Source organism: Halichoeres trimaculatus, unplaced genomic scaffold (genome assembly GCF_033239565.1).
Source record: "Halichoeres trimaculatus isolate MK-OKI-2021-1 unplaced genomic scaffold, fHalTri1.1 fHalTri1_scaffold_16, whole genome shotgun sequence".
NCBI lineage: Eukaryota > Metazoa > Chordata > Actinopteri > Labriformes > Labridae > Halichoeres > Halichoeres trimaculatus.
In genome coordinates this window covers 5089975-5112909 of record NW_027437194.1, presented here as the reverse complement: position 1 = coordinate 5112909, position 22935 = coordinate 5089975, and the positions used below count along the sequence as shown (strand labels likewise).

The 22935-nt window shown below is 39.3% G+C and overlaps 1 protein-coding gene across 2 annotated transcripts in view; it reads left to right on the top strand.

Moving 5' to 3' along the window:
* The first annotated feature begins 511 nt into the window (after positions 1–511).
* col5a1 (procollagen, type V, alpha 1) overlaps positions 512–22935 on the top strand; it is a 119407-nt gene continuing 96983 nt past the window's right edge. For both annotated transcript variants that reach the window (XM_074689819.1, XM_074689818.1), the window contains exon 1: positions 512–887. In XM_074689819.1, coding sequence (XP_074545920.1) covers positions 776–887 — 112 coding nt within the window. In that variant the 5' untranslated portion in view covers positions 512–775. The remainder of the gene's footprint in view (positions 888–22935) is intronic.

Below are 22935 nucleotides of genomic sequence, written 5' to 3'. Positions count from 1 at the left end.
TCTTGGTATTTTTAAAAATGGCCTTTAAGAGCATAAAATAAATAAAAATAGAGTTATGACAGTTAATATAATTAAAATCCTGAAGCAAAGGAGAAAAGTTTTATCTCAGTGCAATGAAGACACTAGTTAAAACCGTACAGCAGACATGGGGACCACCTGTTGATTCCTCTTCACTAACTCACAGCATCGTCTTGCATATGAAAATCAGTTTGCTTTTCCCGCTCTGCTCCTCTCCTCTCCTCTCCTCTCCCTCTGCAAACAGCGGACTCAATGTGTAAGACAATCCCGAGTGGAAGAATTGTAGGCGTGAAACTTTCCCTCTAACTTTTCCTCCCACCCACGGCCAATAACAGGGCCGCCTCTTATGAACGGACCGCTCTGATTTGCCTGGGTCTCCTGTCCGCGGAGTGACTGACAGCCTGGGGGGGAAGACTCTCCTTTTTTATGTGTTGCCCCGTTGGACTTGAAGGGGCTGAACGTGACGACTGAAAGAGGGGGCAACACCGCGGAGCAGGGCAGTTCAGAAGCGCAGAGAGGAGAGGAGCTGTGCGGGAGAGACGGGTGCACATCCGTCAGACAAGCCGGAGGAACGCGTACCAACAAACCCCCTATGGCTGCTTGAGAAATAACGCTACACCCCCTCCCCCTTTTTCTCTTTCTCTGGGACTTTTGGCTTTAAGTTTTTTCCTCTACCTTGACCAGAAGTTGTTGCAAGTCAAATTAGTTGCTCCAAGTTGAAAAGTGAATCCACTTGCCGTGGACGTCTCTGGCGGTCATGGATACCCATATAAGATGGAAAGTTAAACGGAGGATAAGGGACGCCCAAGTCACTTTAGCGGTGATTTTGCTTTTGTCTGTTGATTTTGTCACATCGCAACCAAGTCCAGGTAAGATGCAGCTTGGAGGAGATGTCCTTTGGTTACAGTTTGAAGCTGCGCTGCGCTCAAAAGTTTTCCCCTCTTGGTTATTGTGATGTCCGCCCCTCCTCCTAAACTCATCTTTGTGCCTTAATGTATTCAGCTTGGTGTATCAGAGACTGTGGGACTCGTCAAAGCATTAATAGACTGCTTTTATTTTCCCTAAAAGAAGGTGATCTCTTTGAAAAATGACCAGCTATTCTGGACATGGAGAATTAGGGTGCAGGAAACTTGTGCAAAAGTTTTGGCACTGTTAAAACATCCAATAATGGAAAAATATAGCTGCAGGCCTGAATCTAACAAAGTAAGGCTTTTAAGTTTAAATGCATGAGATACTAAAATGATAGCTTGCAAAGAAGTAGTGGGGAAAATAAATAAAAGTTTGCAATCTGTTCTTTTCTTTCCAAATTTTGCAAACATAACTGTTCATATCAACTTTTTTAAAGTCCAGTTAGTTAAAAAAAAAAAAAAAGTTAAACACTTTTTTGACTCTTCTTTCTTTCTTTTTTTTTTAAACTGATGAGAGGGATGAGCATAATTTTCATCAGAGGGGAGGGGCTGTAGCTGCTCTGAAGTTGCAGGGTGGAGCCGCCTTAAGGACTCCAACATCAGTATGCAGAGTTTGTCAAGCGCTCTTTGCTAAGCCTCAAACCTCCATCTAATCGCTTCAATTATTTGTTTATTTTTTATGCAAATCTTCCTCCTGCTTCTTGATAACACACTCAAAGTGTTAGAACAGAGATGTAAACTTTGGTATGCCCCTTTAATATCAGCTAAAGTCAGTCTAAATGCTGTATTTTGGGAAGAAATGGTTGGAATAATCATTAGGCGCTCCTGTGTGGCACTGTTGTCTCCCATGGGTGTCCAGAGGTCACGCACTGCTGTAGAAATGGGACTGGGGTCCGCCAGCCTGCATGTATTATTAGCACCTTAAGGCCGCCTGGCATGGTTGGTGGTCCACTGTGACGCTCTGACACAGGACTTTGAGGCCAACAGGTGGCTTCTTCTGTCTGCTTCATGGACACTTTGTAGGTTTTCACGATTCTGCTGATTGGCGTGAATGTGACTGAGCCAAATGCTCAAAGTAGCACAAAAACCTGCAGTAGATGTGGTTTTTACAAGCTCATGCAGGCTATACTGTGAAACATGTAAAGGAAGTACTGCAGCCTGTTATTTTCAATGTTGCCTATAAACACTGGTTGTTAACTGTGTAACGGTTTTATCAAGGTCTGTATGATGGAGGAAGAGCTGAGTTTTACTGGGCTTTGAAGCTGCAGGCTGGGTTTAATCAGCTCTTAGTATCACAGAGAGAAAACAGTCTTGTAAGCGAACGTCAAAGGTGTCAGTTTGAATCCTGAAACTTGACACTTGAGACATGCCAAATGGGAAATACTTGATGATTGAGCGCTGGTAACATGTCAGGGATATGAGAGCTTTGTGTAAACTAATTATCTCATCCTCAAAATGAAAGATTTAGCCTGTTTGAGTTTATATAAAGGTTTGGTTCTCAAAAATTATCACTAACTTTGGATTATAGTGGAATATTACGTGTCTGTTCAAGTCTTTGCAGGCTGACAGTGAAGTTAAAGAAAATCAGTCAGTTTGGCAGTAGTTAAAAAAACATCTTGACCCAAACCAGATGACCTCTTAGCCTGAGGGTGGAGCTGAATGTAGGACTACTTTCACCTGAGAGCTTGCAGAGGCCTGTCCCGACACACCATCGCAGGTTATCTGGGATACGTCCTACATTTTCCATGCAGTTATCAGTCAGCTAGATCTCTCCTAAACTATTTTACTTTGAAATGTTGTTAATAGGAAGATAAAACTGAAATAAGGAAACTGTAAGAAACTGTAATAGAGTTTTAAGTGGTCATTTAATGCTGCTTTGAAAACTGAAGAGAGATTGGAAAAGTCATTCATACACATTGGATAATAAGGAACCGGAGGTTGTGGTTACGACTTATATGGAATTTTAAATAACCCATTTAATGAAAGCAATAAAGACACAGATTATCCCTATGGAAGAAGATAGAGTGGGTTTTGAGACATGAATGCAGCAGACCGTGCTGAGTATTAAGTATGCAGTTAAAGCGCACTCTGCTGGACAAACTGTGTCGTAACACTACTTCTCAACTTCTTCAAGTTTTGTTTTTTGCAACATTTGGGCTTCGAAAAATATTTTTACTGTTAAAAGTTCTCAAACATCTGCGGATGTTTGCAGCTTTGGAAGTTTTCCACTGGCCTAGCTTGCTAGCTAACTAGCTAACTCGTAACGTGCTGCTTGTTGACACAAGGCTGATTTGTCCTTCCATCCAACAATTATCTGCAGTAAACTGAGTCTTCAAACATCTGCGGATGGTTGCAACTTTTGAAATTTTCCACTGGCCTAGCTTGCTAGCCAGCTTGCTAACCAGCTAATTAGCTAACGAGCTAACTCGTAACGTGCTGCTTCTTGACACAAGGCTAATTTGTTCTTCCATCCAACAATTATTTGCAGTAAACTGAGTCTTCAAACATCTGCGGATGGTTGCAGCTTTGGAAGTTTTCCACTGGCCTAGCTAGCTAGCTAAATTGCTAACCAGCTAACTAGCTAACTCATAATGTGCTGCTTCTTGACACAAGGCTGATTTCTTCATCCATCCAACAATTATTTACAGTAAACTGAGTAAAAACACAATAAAAAGGATAAAATTACAGTTTCTAAAACTGGTGTTAGCATAGAGATGCTAACTTTGGGCTAAGACTATGCCAGACTGCAGTGTTAGGAAACAGTTCACTATGATTTGCTACTCTATGGCTAGCCAACATCGACAAGCTTTGGGGTGGCTTTGCTTAGCAACAAGTCGACTTGTTAGCATACTGAGTGGTTAGCCAATACCTCACTTGAAGTAGCATAAAATAGTGGTCTCAGTTAGCATTTTAGTCATAATAAGAAGACACATTTAGAAACGTCTCATGAGTTGCTTGGTTTTTAAATTATGAGAAGTCACAAGCAGCCTGGGGTCTTATAGGATCAGTGCGTTGTGTGTAAGTCAAGCTTTATGAGACAGACTGAGTGAAGTCATCGCCCACACTTCTTAAGGGAGGTCATATTGCCCTACCATTAATGAGGAAACTGTTCTTTAAACCTATGTGAAAAGTGGTAATAACAGAAGGCCTATAAGACACAGAGGTTAAGAATGAGAGGAGAGGTCAAGGGTCAAGGGTGAAGGTTGGGACTTTGGGGTTGCCGCTGCTGTCAGGTTTACAGTTTCACTGCCTGAAGAAAAGGATTCTTGCTTTCAAATTTCTTTGCTGATTGTTCCCCTTTGACTCTGACTTTTATATCAGCGTTTCATGCCTCTATGGGTTTTTGGATTCTGTCGATTCTGTCTTTTTTTAAAAGAGTTCCCTCAATCAATGGACTATTTCCACAAGTCTAAGAATATCTTTGGACTCTTTTGTTCATGGTTTGTTATCATTAATGAACCACACATCTTAAGGAGGTCTGAGTCTGTAACAAACACCCATACAGGACTACTCTGGTAAAGTACTTCAGTCATCAAAAATACTGAAATAACATTCTTTGAATACCTTTTGGAAAGAAAACAAGGACAGGTTCTGGCCAATGTCACCGACAGTAAAAGACGTCAATGCTAAAAGGAAACAGCGGATATGCTACGGAATGAGCAAACAATGTCCACAATGTCAATTATTCGGTATTTAAGGGCCTAATATTTGTTTTATCTATATGTACATTTAAAGGGGATAAACAGAAGAAGGCCTTTGCTGTTTTACGGAGCGCCTTCACATCTGGAATCGATGAGTTCCATTGTGCTGTCTGCTAAGCCCTCCAAAAAAGCCAGAAAAAATGTCTTCCAGATGTTTTCTTCCCATTCGTGGTGGAACAGGGGACCATAAAAAAAGAAAACTATTGCATTTTCTCAAAGAAAATTCACCATTCTGCGCTGGTTTTGGAGAAGGCTTCTGATCGCAGAACATCTGCAGACTTATAGCTGAGTTTGTTAAAATAATAGCTGTGTGCCTTGTGTTTCATCCAGGTTTGCACATAGCCTACACATTCTGGGTCATTAAAAGGTTCTTTTTGTTTAAAAGAGCCAATTTTATGACAGGGTTAAAGGTCGAGTACAGCTGGTCGGCAGCTGGTTTTCATTTACAGCCTCTTTATATCTGGACTACTCCTACTTGGAAGGAATTTATATGGATAGGAATATTTTCTTTTTTGTCATCGTGGATAAAACTTTCTAGAAAAAAAACAGACCTACTTTCTCCTTGCTGAACTGAAAAACTAACTGGATGTGTTTTGAAGTGACTGGATGTCAACAGTGGTTGGGCAATAGATGCCAACCAAGCTCCCTCTGATGTTGTCAATCTGGATTCATCAACAGTACAAAACAACTGGACCCAGTCACTGTGTCATCACCCAGTGGTTTGTAACAAACCACTCTATGTCTTAAGTCTGGTATTTGGTAGTTGCAATGACAGACTGTCAGAAACTGTCTCGGTGGTGTCACTCATTGATTTTTGAAGTGAAGTTTAGAAGATTATTGATAGCGGTCGCCATATTGGAAAAGCTGGCTCATCCTAACATGGTTGGACTAGCAAGAGGTAAAGAAATGGAGCTGTGGCCGGCCTCTAGCCTCCTCTCTAACATATATTAATATAATATAGTGCCCATGGCTGTCAGTAATTAAGCATTCCCTTTTTCATACAAAGCTGTACAAACCAAAATGGTTTTTGTGCTGAGGGATGGGTACTGAGTTAGATACTGTTATGAGTACTAAGTATTGATTCATGTAAAATCAAATGGTACCATTTTTAGGTACCTGAACACATCCTTGTAACTGTGAGGAAGTGGAAGAGTAGGCGATTTTCCATGCTGGACATGAACACAGCATAGCAAGTTTACATATTGAGAGATTAATAGGTTAAATTGAAAAACTTTGAGATTTTACTATCAAACATATTGATTTTTTTACTACATAAATACACAAGTACAAGTACCTTTACTGATTGCTAGGTACCGGGTATTGTTACCGTATTGTTTCAAATGTGAAAGGTACCCATCCCTTTTCATGCCAGGCTAAAATCAAGTAAAAAAGGGCCATTATTGATTGTTAGAATGCGTGTGTATGCGTCTTTCAGAATTTTGCAGCCAGCCTCAAGTGGACACTTGAGGAACTGCAGCTTGAACAATTATTTATTGGATAGTTTTCTCAAGACCTGTGGTTGCCACTTGGTTGCAGCCTTGTCTATTTCTTTATTCTTTAAACCAGACATGATCAGCCAATCGTTCGATTAAGATTTCCTTAATCTTGAGGGATTGGTGATGGGCCCATCCTTACAATTAATATATACTGATCTTAAATTCCTCCAGGAAGGTCTGATAGCCAGCCATTGTCACCTTTTGCTCTGAAACCTAAAACTCAGGACACTTTATTGGTTGTGTAGGTTAAAACATAAAGATTTTATTGTTTTAGAGGTATTCAGTGGTTTATAATATAATTAGATTGGAGCCTTGAAGGTATATGCTGTCAGTTATAAAAAATAAAAAATAAAAAATCGGTATCGGCAAGTCAGGCTTTTTAAAGATCGGTGATTGGCCAGGATATTGTGATCGGTGCATCCCTACTTTAAACTAGGTGACCATATTTGTTAGTCTGAAGTGATACAAGCTTTTATCAACCTGTAAGTCACAGCCATACTCTTCCTTAACATGTCTAATATCCTTTTTATATGAAATTATACTCCATGAAAGTTAACTTTGATAACTATTCAACATAAATTTTCAGTGATCTTTTTGCAGAAAAGCAGTCTCCCCCTGCTGGCCAGTAGAGAGAATGCAGGTTTATGACTCTTGCTCAGTGGCTTCACATTCGTCATTGCCCATTTGGATACAGATTTTGCAAGCATTGTTTATAACCTTAGGTTTTAATAAGAAAGCTCATAACGAATGCAACGAAGCTCATTCAGAGTAAGGTGTTGAACCCTTAAGGTCCCAACATGCAAAGAAACAACACTTCTAGAGCGGATAACACTGACTGCTATTAGAAATCACTTCATCAGAAGGACATGTGACCATGTTCAAGTCCTTGTGGGTTGGTTCTTGCTCACCTCTAAGTGGCAATCCTGAGGTTGTGTCCAACTCAATCAGATAAGTGGCAGTGAGAAAAAAATGGCTTCTTGTGTGTGCCTATTGCCGGGCGCAGAGGAAGGAATCTGAGTTAGTTGGACTGTGGAGAGAAGCAGTGACCCTGCAACTGCATGTGCCACTCCGGCCCTGTAAATGCAGGCTTTGTGGAAAGGAGTCTGTAAATCAGCTCTAATGCCTGATAACAACATGGGAGATATAACAAAATATGCAGGACAAGTTTTTGACCCCGTGTTAGAGTTTAGAAGAGCCTTTGTGCTGCACAAATGGGGCTTTATTTGTCATATTCAGGCCAGTATACTGTCCATTTTCAGAGTAATCAAGGGTCAAATTGGGCCGGTACTAATGACTTTGCGTGCTTGATTTGAAGCCAAATGGGTTTTTTTAAGTTATAACCACCGCTAGTATCTACTGAAAACAAAAGGACAAAGATGGATAAATTCAGCCACAGATGACCAAAGAGGCTTAATGGGCTTTCTACTCTCTGAAAAGCAAAAGGAAATAAAATAGATAGAGTTTTGTTAGAAATGTAAGCAGAAACACATCAGTGATGTAAAAGTTGGATTTGCTACCTTCTGTATTTGAGTTTTGGTTTGCAGTAAGCTTTTGTTGCAGCATGTAGAGCATGGCAGAGTGAAAAAGTTAAGTCTGGTCCAGGCTCTCAAGCCGAGTATTTGCTTCAGCTGGGAAACAGTGCTTTTCTCTGTAATGGGGTATTATAATCATTGAGCATGGAAAGCAATGTATGACTCATCCTTTCCAACCCCATTCCCCCTTCCCTTGCCAGAGCTTAGCCACAGCCTGGGCAGCAGAAATACTGAGTGTAAGCATTTCTTCTCCAAGAGGGGGAAATACAATGGTTTCTGGTCTTTGCAGAAACTTTACAGTGGCTTGATGATTTCTATTTTTACTTTAATATGTGATTTAATTAGCAAGAGCTGGAATGGAAAGGCGGCATTAGAGTAAGACAAGTCTTTGCTTATTAACTAGCGTTATGTAATTAAGCTTAAGGATTTATTAGATTGGTTTTGTTGCAACAGGGGATTCAGCTCGAGCTTGACCACAAACACTGCTCGAAACATGAAAGACAACAGTTGAACATTTGCTCTGTCTCCTGTTTGACATGTGGTTGTAATTGGCAAGAATCACTCAGTTTTCTGGACTTTCACAATAAGTGCACCGAGTCTGACCGCGAGATATCACAAAATATTCCCATTTCTGCAGACTGTGCCTTTAAGGCTAATAAACTATGACATGAAGCACGGTTAGCTTCACTCACAGGAAAGCCTGGTGTGGGTTGAAGACATTTAGTTTAAAAAGGGGTGAACTGGAGCGCAAGAGTCAACGGGTTAACCATGTTAGCATCTAAGCTTAACCACAATCTTTTGCTAACCTTAGCCAAAGTAAAGCTTTCTCCAAATCAGCCATGGAGTCCTTACCAGCGTTCAATTTTTTAGTGATAAATCTCCACAGTGCAGTAAATTAGATATGATTATTTTTTTTATTTTTTTTTAATCAAAGATGCTGTGAGGTGGATCTGTTTAAATTGGACCGCCTCGCCACCTACTGGCCCGGAGTCTCACGCACACTGTCGTAAAGATGTGACCTTTTTTCCTTACCAAGTGTTTTTGTCTTATTTTCGGTAGAAAATGTCTTTTTAGACTTAATCTGAGCCGCATTCACCTGACCAGTTTAGAAAAATGTCTTATTTCAAGTTATTTAAAGACAAAAATGAGGTCTGAATTGCTAATAACAAGTTTTGAAAAAATCTACCAATGGATAAAGAGAAAAGTTTCTTGTACTAAGACATTATTCTAGTTTACATCAAAATTCTCAAGACATTTTTCTGGACTAACCAGTTGAAAATGACTCGAATTGAGTATAATAATACAATTTTTACTAAAAATAAGACAAAAACATACAGTGAGATTTCATTTTTAGCAGTCTGTATTTTTCTTGGAACAAATTTTCTTTGTTCAAATCAACTTTTTAACCATATACAACGCAACGAGGTTAAGTATTTATCAGTACAGTTATGTAGTGTTGTTGTTTGAAACGTGACAAATGTTGCTAAGTTTTACTTAGCAAAAATGTTTTTGTAGCAAAAACCAAACCAAATGTAGATTTCAGTAACAAAGGCTTATGCTTTTTTGTGCTAGCTAGCTAGCTAGCTTAAAAACTGATTACACAGAGTAACTTGAATTTTGTAGGACATCTAAACAGAAAAAACGAAACTCACAGGGTCTAATGAGCAGCAGGCTAGTTGTAGTTTCTGTAACTAGAGATCGAACAGTAACCAGAAGACAAAAGAGTGGCAGAGTAAAGAAAAGACAGTAATAAAATTTAATTTTGTTCTAAACATGTGACTTTAACAGTTTTTAAGGAAGCAAGTTAAGGTGTGTTGGTGGCCAAATAGTCCTCATAAGTCCTGATAAAAATATTTTGCTGACAGATGACACATGTCAAAAACCTTCTTCTTTTTTTAATTATGAACTATTAGTATTATTGATTTTAATTAACCTGTTAATCATTTAACGAGTTGATTATTATTATTAAAATATATTTTTTTGTTGTTGTTTTTTATCTTTTTTGCTGTGGAGGAAATTAAAAATGGCATAAAAAAAGAAATAAAAACGTATTTAAGTGGTTGAACCAACATGAAATGTATTCTATGAGCTAACAATGTTAGCTGAAACAAGTATTAAAAAACATAAACATCATTTCAGATGGGAGGATAATACTGATGAACTGTCATGTGACTGATGGCATTCGAAACAATGATTGTCATCTGTGCTTCAAAACCTCTTTGTTCAACTTTGGAAGTTTAGGAAGTCCTTTGTGTAAACTGTGATTATTAAAAGAAAAGGCTACTTACTCATCCACCAAATGAGAATGAAGCTTCAAAGCATCAAATCTTTTTCTTCACAAATTTACAGAAAGCCCCAGAGCTTCACTGGCTCATCTCTCACAAACAAACCTGTCCTAACAGACATGAAATGAGGGCTTTTTAAAGCTGAAGGCTGGCCCACAGGAATACTAGAGGAGGGGAAGGGAGTAGTTTTATGAAAAATGAAAAACACCCACATTGAATCCAGCTAAATTTCTACAAATAGGACAAATAAGAATCATTAATAAGGAAAAAATGTTAAGCCACTAAAACTTTATCAAATATCAACATGATGATGCTCATTCAAAAAGAATTTTAAGCTAGGATTCCCCTGCCCGGCTCAAAAAAATGGTTTGTCCCATGTCAAATTTCAGAATAAAAGCCTTTCTCAAACATTTTTTCCTCTTTTGGCAAAATGACTCAGTGAAACATGGAGAATCAAAGCAGCTTTAATTGAGTAGGTAAGATAAAGTCGTATTAACAAAATGATGAATAACTTTGGTACCTCTCAATATGAACCCAGGTTCCTGCTTTTCAAATTGAAACAGTTGTGCATTATGTAAACAAACATTCACCTCTCCCTCTTCCAGTAGCATCTGTTCCCTGGAAGTGTTCATGTTGCTTCAGTCCGACACCAGCCAGAGTTTCAGCAGGAGGTGAATTGATGGTTGCTTTGGCTGTCATTGCAGCTCTGGCAGATTATTTGGCACCACAGATGGGAATCTTTCGCTGCCTCAGGCTGCAATTATTTAGAGTGTATGCTATCACTTTCACAAGAAAATGATTGATAACACGCTGGTCCTTTATGTTTATGTACATTTGGTGTTTGTCACTCTTTCCACACCTCCCTGAAGCGGTGTCAGTACTTTTTAAACTCCCATTCCTTTCCTTTTAGACATTGTTGGCATGATTTCTCGCATAACTTATCAAAACAGCCGTGCTTCTGAATGTGTAACTTACATTTGCTTTGTTGTCTCAAGCTGTCAGTATGAGCCTAGAAGCATCATGACAGAATTTAATGTTGAGATTTTAATGCCTTTAGTTGCAGACTTAATTCCCTTTCCTTCAGTTTTAAAGACGCACCTCCATCTGCTGCTGTAGCTGTGTGTTGATGTTCATATTGTGATTGTTAGGACTGCACGGAAACATCATTTTGCAAATATTTATTAGCCATCTAAGGTTTCTCATTCTGATCAAACTCCACCTTCGTTGGCAATCTTTTCATTTTTGGATTAATTCCCATCATTAAATAAGAGGCCAACGCCTCTCAGAGAAGCGTGCCAGTTTGATTCCAGCTGGAAACTCTTCAACCAATGGGAAAAGCTTCATTATCATGCAGGATTTCATGTTTATTAGATCCAGATTCCCTGTTTTGAGTCTTGGTGCTGGGTAACGGCTATCTGTGAGGGTAGATAGAGAGGAAATGGCTCTTTAATGTTAGAGCTTCAGGGCCTTCTTTTCTCATAAATTTCTCTGCAGTGAGCCATCAAAAGTGTGAGAAACAGGATAGAATAAAACAGGCAGAGGGGTATAAAGTTGCTAATGGAGGTTTGAAGATAAAACTGGTTCAATTCAATGACAGTTTGGTATTAAAAAAAGGATGTAAAAGGGCAGATATCAGCAGCATGTGTCTGATAAGTACCATTCCTGCAGTTTTCTTGCTGTAAAGTAAGCATCGAGAGGTGCACCGTGGAATTTTGACTCAGTTTTTCCATCTTAGTCTGTGGTGGACGGCAGGCGGTGATTTATCTGCTCTGCTCTGAGCTGCAGCAGGGAGACAGTGAAGTAAACCATCTGGTATTCCCCCTGTTAAAGCAATAAGAGTCTCAAGCCCTGAGCCTCAGAGTACACAGGAGAAGCTCTGTCTGAAAATCCCTCTCTGTTCTTTGGATTATCTTTCAGGTTTGGGTGTTTGTGTGGGTCAGGACGTTTGTGGGTGTAGGGGTGAATTTGTCTGCACATCCTGTCTTTGCATATTTCTGCTCCACTGCTCGTCATTTTGTGATCAGAGGCTGTGGTGAATCTTTGATGTGTCTCCATCATGAGCTTCTAAATTAGTAAATCATGACCAGAAGAAGAAAGACATAAACAAAAAGATCCCACTTTGTTATTTTCTTCCCTCTTCTCCTCCTCCCTGCTGCTGCTGCTGTCTTCACATGCAGCTCTGAGCTCAGGTCACTGGGTCAGCGTCCTGTAATGTCTGGGCTTAAGACTGATAAAAAAGAAGCTAGAGTGATAGCAGCACATGAGTTCATTTTCAAAACACTGTCCTCAGATGCCTTTTTGAGTTCTCACCCTTCATAGTCGCATATTTTCCTCTGGCTGACATCCAAACTTCACCTTTGCCCAAAACAAATCAGCTGACAAGATAATTGCTATTGCTAATGCTAACACTTAGAAATTACAGATGTACTTTTTTTGCTGAACCACACTTCAAGAGTGATGGAAACACATGGTAATAAAGAAGGTAAAAAAGACACGTGTCAGATCATCCATTGATTGATACAGTCCTTACATTTACATTGTGTATCTTTGGTGAGCTAATGTTAGCTAACGTTATTGGCTACTTTAAATCACTTATTACATTAAGAAAGAGAGTTTTGAACTCATTTTAAGAGGAATGATGTGGTTTTTCAGCATTCATTCATCTTTGAATGAGTGAAGTTGTCTCGTTTTGAGCAATCTGCTAATGCTAAATCACTGTTAGCCCTGACTGAATGTAAATGGGAGTATTATTATTTCACTTTTATCATCTTAATAATAATAATAAAACATTTCTAGCAACAACTACTCAGATTTTTCATCAAAATATACAACCCCTGCTAGCTTCAGTCATAATTTAGTTGCTGGCTAAGGCTAAACGCTAACAGAATAGCACTTAGACTGTAGTTTATTTCAGAAATCAAGAAGCTACTTGTCAGGACAGTATTGTCAAAGAACTGTACAACTTTGGCTACATTACTTTTTCGCCAAAGCTCTTCACACCATATGAAGACATGCTAGTAACAGCTATTGTTATCATTTAACTCTTCCTCAAACAGCAGTGAGCTATTAGCTAGAACTTGGCTAATGCTACAGTGGTAAGGCATCATTGTAATGCTAGCTTTGACTTCATTAATTTTTTGCTTAAGTTCCTACCGCCATATGAAGTCATGCTAGTAACAGCTATTGTTAGCAATTAACTTTGCCAAAACGAAAAGCATTATGAGCTAGAAGGTGGCTAATGCAGCACGTTGTATGATGAATGGTTTCTGTCCAGAAAGGTTTAGGTAGTGCTCTCTGCTTCTTGGTTTTATTCAATTTTGTTTTTTAATCGTATCATTCAGCCAACTCTTAGCTCCCATTACTGTTAGCTAAGGCTTATTTTGCTATATTAATTAACACTATTAACCGCCTCATGCAGTGTTTAACTTCCTGGTAGAATTTAGGACAGTATTGTCAAAGAACTGTAAAACTTCACTCCTGTTTTGAGCAAAAAAATGCAGGTGACTTTGTTTTAGAGGTTTGCTTTAGCTAAGATAAATGTGTACGACAGCTAGCTCTCTTGCTAGTTAGCATCTCATTCAGTATTGAGATGCCAAGTGCCTTACTCATGCCTTACTCATTTCTTCTCTGCAGCACCTTGTATGTTGTCTCTGACTGGATGTCAATGCAGTGTGTGTAATGTGTTCAATCTAGCACACATAATGCCCACAGTATGATTTCCAGGTATAGTCACATGAAGCAACAACTCAAGGTCAATGTGTTGCTGGAAGTATGTCTTGGAATTTTTGCAGGAGTTATGTGAGGTAAACCCTCTCTAAAGGAAAAAATAAGACTTCTTTTGACCTAAAAAATACCATATGTGTGGGAATAGAATGTTCTTTTGGAGTTTTTGGAACGTTTAAGGGGGAAATTGGAACGTTCTGGAAGAAACATTTTAGTCAAGGGTGGGTTCAAATTGATAAAGTCTGTTTAATGTTGTGGTCATACTACACAATCTTTTTTGTCAGTTATAATAGTCAGATCTGGAAAACACAGAGACAAGACTACATACTACTGGACCAGCCGTCACATGATGAAACTGGAAGACTGATGAATTAAACAGCATGTGTTTTAGCTAGGTGTGCACAATGATGTGTCAATAGCACACGGACGTAGTGTAAAGTCTGTCATATCATCTGTTTGTTTCTGACAAGGAGTTTTAACACCTACAGGTTAGTTAAGTTAGTTGAGATCAACCTTTAGCCTCTTTGCTAACACCTACAGTGTGCTTACCTTTGAGTCAAGGCCTTAAATTAGCAATAGCTTGAGTATTATTGCTGCGATTCTTCTGATTTTTGCAATTTTTTGTTTGTTTTCAACACCAGACTGTGCGAAAAACTTGAACTTTTTTGATAATGTCTAGAGACTTTATCAAGACCCATATTTTCCCCCCAAAAAATGCACATTACGTGAGTCAGAGAGAAATGTTTCGCCCTCTGCTGGAGAAAAGTGGTAATGTTTTTGAATCCAGCTGAAAAACAAAAGACTGAAAATAAGGACTTAATTTTTAAAACAAGAAAAGATTTTTCAACAAAGATGTTGTTTTCTTGATCAAAGTGCTAAATATCAGGGCTGTAGCTAAAGTCAGAGCTAATGCCCTAGCTAGCTAGAGCTACAGCTTAGCAACATATGATCGTCATTTTTGGTGCTACAGTTAGAAAGATAGTGACAGTTAATTTAACCAGTGGTTGTGCAGTTGACTTAACGTACATGGTCCCAATTTAAAGTAATTATTAGTCACACAGTAGTAGCATTTAAGCTAGCTTAAAGCTCCTGTCTTGTTTTATGTCAACTGTCTCATAGTGCAAACAAGCATTAACATTAAGGTATAGGAACGGTCACTCTGTTTCTGTATATAACTTAGAAGCAACACTGTTAATTTCCAGCATATTTGTCTTGCTTTAAGCTAATCCATGCTAGCATGGAGTGTCTTTGCTAGCTGCAAATCACCTGAATGCAGCATCTTTAGTTATGACTGAGTGATTTTTCAGTTTCCTACAAACTTGTTTTCATCTTTTGAAGATCTGATACTTTGAGAGTTAACCCAAGTTTTCCAGTAACACTAGTCCAAGTTGAGCTAACTTTAGCTCACCAACTAGCTAGTAATTGGCACTTCTGTTTCTCCTTGTTGTTTGGAAGTATTTAAGACGTTAAGTGCTTTAACTTCTCCTGTTAAGAGTATGCGCTCATTCTTTGAGTAATTGAAGTCAGGATCCTAATTGTAACCTTCTGTAGTCATACTGAGACTCCAGCTTCTCAACAGTTGGTTTTATAACAGCATCAGGTGAAATAACAACAAAAAACTCCTGCACCCTCCCTGTCTGTGATGCGCTCTAGGAGGGGGAAGTCTCTCATTGGGCATTCTTGTTTTCGGCTGCGCTGGTTTCCAAGAGTGGTGGGGTCCTCTTTATGGCTGCTAATTACTCCTTGTCCTCAGCGCCAGGTCAAGCATGTGCCTGGAGAATCAGGCCTCACTTCAGGAGGGGTTTGAGGAGGAGCAGTTGGAGGAGGAGGAGGAGGGGGCAGGGAAAGAGCGAAGAATGTTAATCTCCCCCCCATGAAAAAGTCCCAATTCACTGGTCCGGCACCCCTCCTCCTGTCAAACCAAATGGTGCCGTCTGGAGATGCTAAGTGTTGTTACAGAATGTGTGTATTTATGTGTGGGTTTGTGGAAACCAGGAGAGGATGGATAAGTCTGGGGAAGGGGGATACACCACAGTTATGGCTCTGAGCCAAGAACAGGATTATGAATCTGGTGCTGGAGCTACTGTTCAGAGAGAAAGGGAGAAAAGGAGGTAAAGTGGAATAAAAAAAGGAGAAGTTTACTGTAAAAACCTGCATCATACAGACTTTTCCCTAATGGTTGGTGCTGATTTCGTAAGTTTTACGAAAGTTAAGAGATAAACTTCTTCAATTTCCTCACACCTTATGATTCTGCAATCTTATCCAGCCCATATCTGACCGATAAACATATTAAAAGATGAAAAGTAACCCTCTGTATATAAAAAGTGCAGTGCTTTGCTTCCTAATTATGGGATTACCATTACAAATTCCCACTGTGCATGAGACATTGGAAGATTTAACTTTGGGATTGGAAGTAGATACCCTACACTTAGTCTACTTAAGAGTTTCCCCTGTGGGAGGAAAAATTAAATATCAGCAAGAAACAAGTTTTAATTGTCATGTCTCAGAGAGACAAGTGCAAATTTGTAGTATTAACATCCCACAAGATTCCTGTGAGTCGTTACCACATTTAAGCTTCACCCCCTCCTTTAAAGCATCATGTCCTTGGTTGCACTTTTTCATATTTGGGTTGTAAATGCATGCACTTACAGACATCAGAGGCCCCCTTTGCCTGATCTGAGTGCTACAGACATCTGGGATAATGCCACACTGTGGTTATAGAGGCAATGTAAGGATAACATGAGAGGCAAAGGAAAGAATCTGTTTTAATTTATACATAAAAAAACTTCTGAGGAGCGCCAAGGCTTTAAAGATGCTCTGCGTTTTACAGCAATGCTTTTATGTGTGTTGCAAAAGTATTTGAAGCACCAGAAGAAGAGAGGAAGCAGACTCTAAAAGAGCAAATGTTGTATAAACAGTTGGTGTGTACCTGCCTCTTGGAGGTGAGGAGCTGCGGTCAGACAGAAAGTATTTTTAGAAAGTAGTGTAAGAGGTGTTGGTCCCTTGAGGGGTCTGCCATGTTAAGTGGGTAAACATCTCAGCTTATAAAGGTGGGACTGAAAGCCATACCTGTGGGTTAGGATGTGGTCAGTAAAGGCTTCCGCTGTAAGGTTGACTGCCGGTGACAGAAACCCCTGAATGAAGGTGTGCATTGGAGTCGATACTGTCTTTCATGAAGAGTTAATTGTGTTTCTGTCTGGCATTGGATGACTCTCAGATGAGTCGTCGATTTGGCTTTTATTTCGTAACACATTTCTGGGCAGAGGTATATTATGGTGTCCTTTCACCTTCCTGCTCTTTTCCTGTAAGCTGCTAATTGGCCCTCTCCCCCTGGCTCACCTCCAGGTGACCCTGCAGAGGCCCTGTGGTCACTTTTAGATCCTTCAGGGGATCTAAAAACATCCATGAAAAAGCTGATAAAACGGGATTACGCTCGAGGAAAAAGGAAATTTGAAATGAAAAAGTGGAACGTTTGGATAGCACACTGGTTTATGGAAGGAAAAAGGGGTTAACAGGTGTGAGATGAGGGGCATCCAGATGGTGATTGACCACGTCCAGAGAGCAGTGTTTTTCTCTTAGTCTTTCTGTCAGGATGAAAAGTTCAAAAGCTGTTGTAAAGGTTGTAGATCTGGAAAATCATGACAATTTCCATTGAAAAAAAAATGAATGTAGCATACAGCTAGCAGTGGCTAAAACTATAGTTAATGAGGCATGGCTTCACGCTAACATGGCTGTTCGTTTGTTCGTTTGATAATGTAATCAACTTGAATTTTAAGGCTTGAAACAGTATTAATGTTGGCCGTAACATGGCTAGGAATAGTTTTGTTTCATATACATTCCTGTTTACAACATGAGAAAACAAAAGTGGTCACTTTTGTTGCACTATCAATTGATGCCACTACAATTTTGCTAACTTCTACCAACTTCAACTGTTTGCCAAAGCTTTCCTTACAATGTCATGCTGTTAACTGCTGTTGTTAGCATTTACGACTTCCTTACTAACAGCGGTATTAGCTAGAAAGTGGCTAATACGGCACTGTTCAGGTAATATTGTGATATTAGCATTTTGCATTATTATTTAGAGATATTTCCTTCCGTATATAGTCATGCTATAAACAGCTGCTATTAGCATTTATCTTTTCCTGAAAAAAAAACAGCATTAAACTGGTAGTGAGTATGTGGCTAATGCTACAGTAGTACGGTATCATTGTAATGCTAGCTTTAGCTACATTACTCTTCGCCAAAGTTCTTTCTGCAGTATGAAGTTATGTTAGTTACAGGTAGTGTTAGCATTCGACTTTTCCTTAAAGAGCAGTAAGCTATTAGCTAGAATGTGGCTAATGCTAGTAAGATATCATTGTAATGCTAGCTGACCACATTACTCTCCCCCAAAGTTCTTTCTGCCATATAAAGTCATGCTAGTAACAGCAATTGTTAGCATTTGACTTCTACTGAAAAACAGCAGTAGGCTATTTGCTAGAATGTGGCTAATGCTATGGTGGTAAGGTATCATTGTAATGCTAGCTTTGGCTATATTATTCTTTGCCAAAGTTCTTTCTGCAGTATGAAGTTATGTTAGTTACAGGTAGTGTTAGCATTCGACTTTTCCTTAAAGAGCAGTAAGCTATTAGCTAGAATGTGGCTAATGCTACAGTAGTAAGATATCATTGTAATGCTAGCTTTGACCACATTACTCTCCCCCAAAGTCCTTTCTGCCATATAAAGTCATGCTAGTAACAGCAATTGTTAGCATTTGACTTTTCCTTCAACACTAGTAGAGCTATTAGCTAGAAAGTGGCTAAAACTGTGGTAGTAAGGTATCATTGTAATGCTAGCTTTGACTACATTACTGTTTGCCAAAGTTCTTCCTGCAATATTAAGTTATGCTAGTAGCAGCTTTTTTTTTCTAGCATTTGATGGTTCCTTGAAAAAACAGCAGTAGGCTATTAGCTAGAAAGTGGCTAATGCTGCTGTAGTAAGGTATCAATGAAATGCTAGCTTTGGCTACATTACTGTCACCAAAATTCTTCCTGCAATATTAAGTCATGCTAGTGACAGCTATTGTTAGCGATTAATTCATCCAAAACAAAGGCAATATTAGCTAGGAGGTGGCTAATACTGCATGTTGTATGAAGTTAGCATTTGGAAAGGATTAGGTAGTGCTTGGCTATATACAATTTTGTTTTTTAATCTTTTCATTCAGACAACTCTTAGCTCCCATTACTGTTAGCTAAGCCATATTTTGGTATATTAATTAACACTATCAACCGCTACATGCAGTGTATAACTGCCTGGTAGAATAAGCTAGCAAATGGCTAAAAATACATTTACTTGTCTTATGTTTAATATCAAGTATTCTGTTTTCATGTCCCTCATGATTCTTGCTATCCCTTTGAAACTGATCTGTTTAAGAGTGAAATGATATGATTGCTACATTAACTTCAAATTAAAACCTCAAACACAGTCATACGACATGAAAAACAAGCTGCTAATAGAGAGGGAAAGTGGCAGCCATGTGAATATGATGAAATATTTCCTTCAAAGAGCTGCTGATCTTCATGAGATTAGCTTCATGTCAGTGTAGATTAGCTGGAACACCAGCCCGCTCCTCACATGGGGTTGTGACATGGTTAGCTTTGACTGGAGGCCGCTTGCAGGCTTCTTATTTCTCTGTGGTGTGGAGCGGCCTGTTATTATGATGCTGTTATTCATTTTGTGACAGCCATATTGTTATGATGGCGAGTTTGTTGCCTTGAGGAATGTGTTTGAATCATTTATCTGCAGTTGCTTGTGTGTTGTTGCTTTTCTAAATTAATAAAATGGGGGTTGCTTGTGGGAAACATCTGATAAATGAAGCTTGTTTACACTGATGGTTGTGACAGTCTACTTTTACAGAAGTTTAAAACCATAAACAACTTTATAATCAGCATTCCTGACAAAATGACGCTAAAACGCTCATGATTTCTGTAATCAGGTTCGTTTTGAAGTACCTTTGCACCTGCATGAGTATAAACAGGGGTGTCTTTTTTATATTAGGTAATATATGAAGTAAGTGTTGGTACCTGTCACCACCAGGGTTTCCTGCAGCGAGGCTTATGCAATGCAGTGTCCTTTTAAGGAAAAAGGAGATGGAAAAGGGAGGCAAAACTACATGAACGCGATCAAGCATTTGCAGATTTTTATACTGCAGTGTGGGGTTAATCTGACATGTTAGCTCCATCCTGTGCACAGTGGTCACTGTGTTTAACAGCAGGACAGAGGTTATTTCCATGCCTTGTAAGGACTCCTGTTGCAAACGTCAGCAAATTGATTGATCTACCTCCTAAGAAATAAAGTACAGTTAGATGTTGGCAGCTTAGAAAGAATGACTGTAGTGTTGCAGCATGAGGTTGTGGTTTTCTGCAGGGAACATTTGTGGCTGTCTGAGTAAAGGGCAGCAACTGTAAGCTTTGCTTTTGGTCAGCCAAGGTCCTTGTTAAAATGGTATTAAATGAAAATGCTTTTTGTGCCAGTGTATGTGTCACCTACTTCACTCTTTGAAACTTCAGCTTACAGTTTACGTCTCAGGAGCTGATTTTTGCCTGTGGTTTGAACAACTTCTCTATGATGTTTTTTTTTTACTTGTAACAATGTAGGACACAGATTTTGGTCAACGATAGGTCAATCAGAGCCACTTCATTTCCTATCACTTGACACCCTGACACATTATTACCCTCTCCCTCCAGAGACGAGCTCATTAACTGAGCCTCTGTCATGGTGGTGAATGACAGACATCTCCTGGCTGGTTGGTGAGTTTCGGTCCGTCTCTTCATTACAAGTTGACGACAGACAAATCTGTGTTTGGTTGAGGCCCTTGACCGGCTCAAACTGTCATCCTGTGGTATCCACTAATTTGAATGCAGTGATCTTTTTTGACAAGTGGAAATGTTAGACTAGGTGGGTTGTTTGAAACATGTGGGTCAATAATTTAGATTTATTTATTTATCTTGTCTGTGATATGATATGATGACTGTTTGGAACTGCAAACGGGAAGCATGAGTTACTCGAAGATAGAGACAGAAAAATTATGAATAAAAAGATGAATCACACTATAATTCCAAGTTTTCTTCAGTATTGTCATCATTAACTCATTTGGAGACTATATTGTTGTGTTTATCCATTCAATGGAGGGATTCTGGTCTCGTTTCTGTTTTGGTGCCACACCAAACTTCTTGAATGAGTCAAAGTTAGCAGCAGCTCAGCGTGCAGCCCCCAGAGACATAAAAAATCTTCGACAATGAAATTCCAAAAGCAGTTGGATCTCCTGGTTACAATCTGGTAAAAGATGAGAGTCATGCTCCAAAATCAGACTGATCAACTAGAGACAAGCAAATGGCAGCTCAGCTGGCAGCTCTCAGTATTTATTAAATGTAATGCTGCATTCATCTTTAAACATCCTGGTTGAAACCTTGTAAAGTAATAATAGGCATGGTACCCTAACAGGGGATCAAACTAAGCAACCAAAACAAGCTAGTGGCAGCTCAGCTGTCAGCCCTTAAGGAAAAGTCATTTTATAAAGTTTGAAGCAACATTGGTCCTGGTTTTCACAGTGTGAAAAATTAAAGTAATGGTTTTCTAGCTTAATATCAAACTATGCACTTAGGAGCAAGTGGCAGCTCAGCTGGCAGCCCCTAAGAAAACACTTTTTTTTTTTTTTTAAGTTTGAAGCAATATTATTCCTGGTTTTAATTATACTTAAGTACTGGTTTTCTAACTTGAAGTCCAATCGCACACTTAGAAGGATGTGGCAGCTCAGCTGGCTGCTCCTTGAGAAACAAATTTTTTCTTAAATTTGAAGCGGCATTGGTGCTACTTTTAACCGTGTCAGCAGATTGAAGTAATGGTTTTCTAACTTGATATCAAACTGCGCACTTAAAAGCAAGTGGCAGCTCAGCCAGCAGCCCCTAGGGAACCATTTTTAAAAATTTTGAAGCAATATTGGTCTTGGGTTTAACTGTGTCAGCAGATTGAAGTAATGGTTTTCTAACAATATCAAACTGCGCATGTAGGAGCAAGTGGCAGCTCAGCTGGCAGCCCCTAAAAATCACATTGTTTAAAGTTTGAAGCAACATTTATCCTGGTTTTGGCCATAAACAAATTAAAGTAATGGTTTTCTAACCTGATAAAAAACTGTGCACCTAGAAGCAAATGGCAGCTCAGCTGGCAGACCTCAAAGAAAAACATTTTTTAAAATGTGTAGCAACGTTGGTCCTCGTTTTAACCGTGTAACAAATTAAAGTGATGGTTTTCTAACTTGATATTAAACCCTGCACTTAGAAACAAGTGGCAGCTCAGCTGGCAGCCCCCAAAGAAACACATTTTTTTTTAATTTGAAGCAACATTGGTCCTAGTTTTAACCATGTTAACAAATTAAAGTATTGGTTTTCTAACTTGACTTCAAAGTGTGCACTTAGATGAAGTGGCAGCTCAGCTAGCTGCCTCCAAGGAGACTTTATCTGCTAATATAAAACTGCTTAAATCTTTGATTACTGGTCTAAACAAGCTTTAAAAACAATCAGAGTGTGTAGAAATAAGGTAGTGGCAGCTCAGCTCACAGTCCGTTCTGTTAATCAGTGTGTGATAGTTAACATCCGTGAAACAAAGAGTTTTATCCCAAGGTTGACACCTTTGCTTGTTTCAGTTTGTTAAACACTTATTATGGTGTATGAAGCTGTAGTGTGTGTGTTTAAGTTTTAGTTTGTTGTGTAACTAAAGTTCCTCCATCACAAATGTCTGTGATGTTAATATTTTATGTTGGCAGATGAAGATCATAGAGGTTTTGGGAGTCCAGATTTGAAATGCCCTCTTTCTGCTTGTCTGCTAACACGCAGCTAGAGAAGTTTGAGTTATGCTGAGCTGATGAGGAGGAAGTTTTTTTCCCTCCTTGAATCACTGTACAGCTGTGGATAAAAACCTGCAGCCAGAGAGCTCATAAATGGAGACCTTTGTTTAAGAATGTCTCATTTTTTTTCTAAATTGATCTTTGCTGCACGTGAGTCATGTGTAATGACATCCAGCTGGAGGTTGGAGGTTGCAGGGTAACGCAGAATGTGCAAACACTCCTGCTCTGCCCACTCCCCTCTCCACCTTTCCCAGCCTCCCTTTAGCTCTCAGATGGATGGATGGGGCTATTGAACATTTTTTCTCCTCCTGAACGGTGTGTGGTCTTTGTAGCCTGACACTAGGGCTGCTGTACCTGTGTGTGGGTTGTGCCTTTGAGAGTCCACAGTCAC